Here is a 6,792-nt window from a genome sequence, read left to right on the forward strand (position 1 = left end):
ATTTAAAATGATTTGGTTTCAACAATTCGTAATGAATTTTGTTTTTAACACTACTGTAGCTGTGGATGTGGTTGTGGGTAAATTTCCATTTAATTCACACCAGCAAACCGCGGCACGAGTGTAGATCGTTATGTACTGTTATTACCTAGAACAACAGGTTATTCGGCGGAACTGTCTATGATAACGCTTGTTTATTGGCTGGACGAAGAAGAACAGAAAGAATCGATTGTGAATTCACGCCACACTCTCGCTGAGCACAATATTATTTGATTTTCAGTAGTTTCAAGCGTAGTTTCAAACGACTTGGTGGTGCTTTTTTAATCGAAAATCGAACGTATTGTGTTAAAGTGACGTGAATTTACGCAGAGCCATCAGCATAATATCGTGATGGAAAGTGACGATAACATGCCCTTACTAAGGATGCTAACCTATCCAAACCATGCATCAACACCAATACCGAAAAAGCGGAGTGCTCCGGTACCGCTGATGAATCTGGAAAATGGTTCAGAAGTCTCGGCTGCTAAAAAGAAGCTCGTACTGGAATGTGACACAACGCCGTTGGCATCTTCCCGCACATGTCTGTCAACTTCAACATTATCGACACCTGGCCGAATGGTATCTACATCTCGGATACATATCACGCGTGGAATACAGACGATTCGGCCGGAAACGACGAACCGCTACTGTCAGGTGTCGGTTGCTCGCATCCGCAAACCGACCACTACCCAACACGTGCAAACGGAGGAATGGATAGCACCACCAGCGGTATCCTTTAATGAAATGGGGTGTCAAACAGATGGACCACTACTTCTGCCTAACACTTGTGTAGCCACAACGCAAACCGATTCGATACCGAATCGAGACCCGGTACAGCGTGATGAAGCCAGCTGCCAGACGGACATGCTGGAAGAACAGCCAGAAGAGCATCAGGAACAGCTTAAGCCTGTTGAGCTGGATGAACCGGAGAGGCATGGAACCGCGCGCGAATCCATAACAAACATGTTGAACGATTTTGCCAAACAATACGGTATCGATCTGCAGTCACCTGCCAAGAAGAAGAAAGCGAAATCCAACAGCAAGAAGAAAGAGATTGAGCATCTTCAGGAATGTCTGGCGAACAAAACGTACAAGGCGATGGCATCGAAAGTGGATGAAAAAATGGGACAAATTCTAGAGCAGCATATGGCGCAGTACGGGCGTGAGACGGTGGCCAGTCGCGAACGATTGATCAGATGGACGAAGTCCTTCATACGACGCCAGCAACAACAAAACCGAGCGGCAGCGAGCACCGCTCCCTCGCGTAAGATTGTATTGGTTCGCAAAATTGTCACGCCCGCTTCGAAGCGACCATCGGTGGAGGACAAAGGTGTGCAGTGCGTAGCGGAAGTAGAAACGATTAGGATTACTGTCGGTACGCAGTGGCAGCGGCAAAAACCAATGGTAACAAAGAAAAAACCGGTGTCGAGTCGTAACACTCGGTCCAAAGCAATTTCTACTATTAAGCCTACCTCTACTGATTCTAAAACTTGCTCCGCAGGTTCCAGAGATTCGATGCGCCAAACGAAACTGTCCAGCTACGCCAAAGAACTGGCCGCTGGCGAAAACATCCAAGGAAGGCAACCACGGCAACGAAAACAACAAGGAGAATATTCCTCCAAATCACCAAAATCAGCCACTGTAACAGCAAATCCTTCCTCATCGTCTTCCAAAACGACGAATAATGCACCACCAAAACCACCTCCAGCTCCACCGGCGGCCAAAAAGAAGACGCGCAACCAAAGTAAAGCTCCGAAAGAAACGGCAGAAATCTGCATCGAGGAAACGCCACCATCATCACCACCACTTCAACGGTCATATCCGGAGCTGGAAAGAAAGCACGTTCCGTACCGTTCACCGCCAACCTATCCAACACAGTGTTCCAAAGCGACGGAAACTTCCTTCCTGACTCCTTCCAGAATAAGAAATCTGGCCCCAGAACTGATGGACAACGATCGACAACCACTTAACTACATCACAACGAACGACAATCGATCGTTTAATCCAGCAGTACTACTTAGTCCGCTGGAGCGCATGTACGTGGAGCCCACGACAACGGCGCGAACAAATCGACCCCAGTACAACACGTTTCTTGTCCCGTTACAATCCAACGAAAGTGTTCCTCCAACACCGCAAAGCATCGTGTATTTGAACCCAACGGAGCGTCGAGTGTTGTTGCGCTCCGGTCCTAGCAATGGAGGCTCGGTTCGGGAAAAACCGCCCGAAATAAGCATCATCACTAGCCAGCAGCTTTACTCGCAGATCGGAATGGCGGTGGAGAAAGCGCTTAAGAACCAATCATTGCCCTCATTGGCCAACATGTACGGTGAACCGTTTATTGAAGTATTTAACGGATGTGGACCAGTTACGCAGGGAGCAGCGAGCGATGGCCTTCGTCTAGAAGAGGCACGCAGCAATGAACAAGCAACCAAGCAGCAACAAGTGAAGAAGGACCAATTTGTGTGCAGCAGTGGCAAGGAGGATGCGAATTTTCAAGGCTCGCAACAGCGCTTTGTAAGACCACCGTTCCATACCGAACGTTCACCGAGTCTCTCTCCTATCGTTTACGACGATGAAAACAGTGGTGACGAGATGATTCTGTAATGAAGCCCAACTACAGCAAATGGATCGTTGATCGCTTTTCCTTACAAGTCAAATGCGTTGTAACGGACTTAGCTTTTTTTTGTACGGGGTAGTAGAGCTTAGCGAATATTTTCCTTGTTACGATTAAATCTGTTTTGGCACACATGTGCCATGGTACATGACAATTTTTTTTACACCTTACTGCTTGGTTCGCTTTTAGTTGCAATCATAATATTCTATATAATTCTTTAATAACTGCATCAGAATAGTTGAATTGATTTTTTTCTCTCTTTTTTTGTTTAAATTACTTGTAGGCGCCACTCGTAACAATGTGTTGGAGAATGAACTATTAACGTCAACATAGGTTATTTATCCAAAGTTGTTAGTACATTCATAAATTTTGTAAAATTAAATTTTTATACAATATAAAAACAAAGTTCATATTTCTGTAAGAATACTAATAACACACAATACTCTTTATCCCGAATTAAGCCCAAAGGTTGAATGCAGAAGCTTGAATATTTTGGTTTAATTTTGTATCTCATCGTTCGAAGCTAATTGAAGTACACTTTATATTTTTTTTATTATTTACATGTGAAAATAAAAATATGATATGACTCAAGTTTTTATGTATAATTTATTTATTTGATGAAGGATTTTTTTTTATTATGATGGAATAAGTAAATAAAACTGACTGAAAGCAGAACTTGTTTTCATTTAATTAGAAAATCTGGTATGGATGAAACCAATAAAGTATCGGTTAATAAGGCCGATTTTTCACACCCAAAAACCCAACATCTTTCAAAATATTTCCATTCTAAGCTTGCACAAACGAACGTAATTCCGACTGGTTCATGAGAACTAAAATTGCAGTGTGGCGTATTTTTATGATGTAGTATATGAATTTTATCCATATTGATGCAAACTATTATTTAACAAATTGCTATTGGTTAATTTTATGTGATTAATTCGTGACAATAAAAGTATTACATACGTTATTTCGGAACAGAAAACTGTTTGTATTTGATTTGAATGCTTCTTAACGAAAGTATTGACTGCTGGAAGGATTTTTTACAGCAACATTTTATTGCATACATTTGGGCGCAATATCAATAATGTCAACGAAGTCAAGTTTTACTCCTATCTGTAGGCAAACCAGATACATGTGTAACGCGCAAAACGGCGTTGCGTGTTTTTTTTTTAAATATTGTTTTATAACATTCATCTATTTAAATCTGTATTGTTATTATGGGATTTCTTCTTCTCCTCCACACCAGCCATCGAATGTCTCGCTAGGATTGTGGGTATTAAATAGTTGGATAGTCAGTTCTCAAAACGGGGGAATGATCCAGATAAGTTTTGAATGTATTTGAGTTGGATTTACTTTAAAAATCAACCATATCCACCTACACAGCCGGAATCCTAAGCATTTTGTAACGTGTAAATTTGGATAAAAATAGCATATGGAAGCCTCTCCGGGTAGGAACTTTTGGATCTTTCGAGCTACAACAAGGCACAATGAGGAGCACTTTGAACACGGAAGCCTCCAGATAGCCGAGTTTTCTCACTGTGCTCATTTTTGAGTCCGCCACTGCGTTTTAAATCTATGTATAGTGTAATCTCTGTTTTTCCGCTTCCGCTCTCCAGTTATTAAAGTTATCCAACTATTCCGCAGGAAGTCATAGATATTTGGACCAATTGATTCATTCGAAAAGGATTGATTAAAAGAAAAAAGCTACTGAAAGCTTCTATTATGACGTCTGTTCTTTACACGCGACGTGTCAATCTCGATTGACAAAATCCAATTTAAGCGGATTGTTCACTTGTATAGAAGTGTCGAAAGCTAAATTCTGATTGAAGCGATCCCGCCGCAAAAGCTATTTGTTGTACAGGTAGAGGAGTAAGATCAAATGCGGTAAGCAGTGTGGGATTAAACACAATTAATCCTTGTTGAAACTTCGAAGCAGGATCAGTGTCAGCTAGCAGTTACATCTGCTAAAGCAAACAACAAAAAGTCTGGGATAGGGGAGACGGTCAGAAAAAATGACGAACATGGATTAAAGTTTATGATGCTGACATGACGTGATTTAAAATTGGGATTGAAAAATATTTGTTCAGATACAAGCCTTGCCCTAATAAAAATTACTTTTAGGAATTTATGTAAAATTAGAAAATCTAGAAAAGAAAATCTAGATCTAGAAAATCTTGGTGATATGATACTGGAGATGCTTGAGATGGGTCGTGTGCCGGTCAAGTTGGGCCAATAAACAGAAAAGCGAGCTTCTGAAGTCCCACATTGTGATCAAATTTCACATTATTTATCTGTCGTGACCGATTTCGTTTCATTGTTTGGAAGTCATGTAACATCTGAGCTACCCGTGAAAGGATTTTGGTAGCTTTTGCAAATGTGTATGCAAGTGTAAATTTAGCTGAAATAAAACAAGAAACAAATCAAATATGTCCTCATGTTATCGATCATTTACACTAGAACATTATTCCGAATAAACAATAGTCTCGGGCCGACACACAGTAGCAGCATGCGAACGTACGAACTCATGCCATGAAGATAACTGATCATGGCAAGGTTAAACGAACACCGGCTGACCTCTGGTTATCGTGCATCCATAAATCAACATAACTGTCTGATGCATCAGACGACCACAGTGTTACCTATTTGCCTCGCTCAAACCGGGAAATGTTCACTGTTTAGTGGTCCGACACATGCGGAGCCTTCCCAATAAATCATCGCCCACACCCAAATCGCAAACCAAGGCTCGACTCAAGCACCTTCAACTAGTTCGCCAAACGGAACATGGGAGTGTTCGGGATGTTAATTGTAGACGCGACCGACTATGGTGTGGATGGGACGGTGCAAGCGTTGGTGTGATTATCTTTCAACGTAAGTGCTTCATGCCTCGTGGCTGATGTTGCAAACAGGTGCAGACAGGAAGCATACAGTGTTGTATGTTTAAAGGTTTGTACTAAAGGTAGGGTTACGTTAGGAAAAGTAGAACCTTAGGAAGGAAGTCAGTGGAACTAGCCATTTCTTAATCGAGTACAAACTTCGAGTGTAACGAGAATGTTTGCTTTTTTCTATGGGATTATTCACTTATCATTTACTAATGCTATGTCCTTCCTGTCTGGTAGAATAGCATTTGGATTCTAATGCGGATATCAGTTACACTCTAATCTGAAAGACTTAATAGAACAGTACTGTGCCCTGCATTCTACAAGTATCTGTTAACTATAACTCCACTCACTAATAAGATCTCTAATCACGATCGCCATTCTTTACGCTAACAGGACGAAAGTTTTTCTTCATTTTTAATTTTCGCCTTAATAGGGCTGTTGCCCTATAAACTTATCCCATAGTGTGTGTGGCATACGTTTACTTAATATTCTTCAGCATATCATGACCCTGCTGTAGTTTAAGGTCCAAGACCAAGGTAGCCGTGCGCCCCTCGTGTAAGAAAAAACCGAAGGTTAAAAAAAGGTTTAATAATTTTTCAATTTTTAAACATTTCAAAAAGACGCAATGCGAAAAAGCTTACAAGAAAGAAATGCATTGCGAAAATTGTACACAATCAGTTCAAGAAGAACTGAGAATATGCCACCGAGCTGTATAACATAAATTAAAATTAAATTGTATTGTAATAAAATTGTACACAATCAGTTCAAGAAGAACTGAGAATATGCCACCGAGCTGTATAACATAAATTAAAATTAAAAAAAAAAATGCAAAATGACTGATCAATGCATGTATTATTTATATGGCTCATCTCACGACAAGTGTTTATTCAAAGCAAAACTGTTGAAAAAAAAATTAATCTAAAAATCGATGGCTGGTCTTCACGCACCTTAGCTAACCCTTGCATTTTTCAGGACAGCAGATATTCTAGTTTGGCGTGTGAAATTGCGTAGGTAATTGAGAAGATTTATCATTCTCCGAAGTCTAGTACTGTCTAATATTATTACAATTTATAATACACATTATAAATTGAAATATTATATTTATTATCGGCATAAAAAACAGCAATTTGACTTCAAGATCATCAAATACAAAAAAATAAATGCTTGAAGCTTTTGCTTTTTTTTTTGTAAATTTTGTTTAATGTCTACTTCAAATAGAAGAAAATTGAATTCCTCTTCCAGTTTTGTACCTTTACAAAAATA

At 40.2% G+C, this 6,792-nt stretch overlaps 1 protein-coding gene across 1 annotated transcript; it reads left to right on the forward strand.

Annotated features, from left to right (window-relative positions):
- Positions 1-420: 420 nt before the first annotated feature.
- On the forward strand, positions 421-1,703 carry LOC126560803 (uncharacterized). The gene is made up of 2 exons (XM_050216754.1): positions 421-1,440; positions 1,538-1,703. The coding sequence occupies exons 1-2, from the start codon at positions 421-423 to the stop codon at positions 1,679-1,681; spliced, it is 1,164 nt and encodes a 387-aa protein (XP_050072711.1). The 3' UTR covers positions 1,682-1,703.
- Positions 1,704-6,792: the final 5,089 nt, after the last annotated feature.

This window comes from Anopheles maculipalpis, chromosome 3RL (assembly GCF_943734695.1).
Source record: "Anopheles maculipalpis chromosome 3RL, idAnoMacuDA_375_x, whole genome shotgun sequence".
NCBI classification, from domain to species: Eukaryota; Metazoa; Arthropoda; class Insecta; order Diptera; family Culicidae; genus Anopheles; species Anopheles maculipalpis.

Coding starts and splice junctions, on each gene's coding strand:
- LOC126560803 (XM_050216754.1), top strand. CDS start 421: ATGCTAACCTATCCAAACCATGCATCAACACCAATACCGAAAAAGCGG. Junction 1,441..1,537: donor GGCAGCGGCAAAAACCAATG/GTAACAAAGAAA, acceptor CTTGCTCCGCAG/GTTCCAGAGATTCGATGCGC.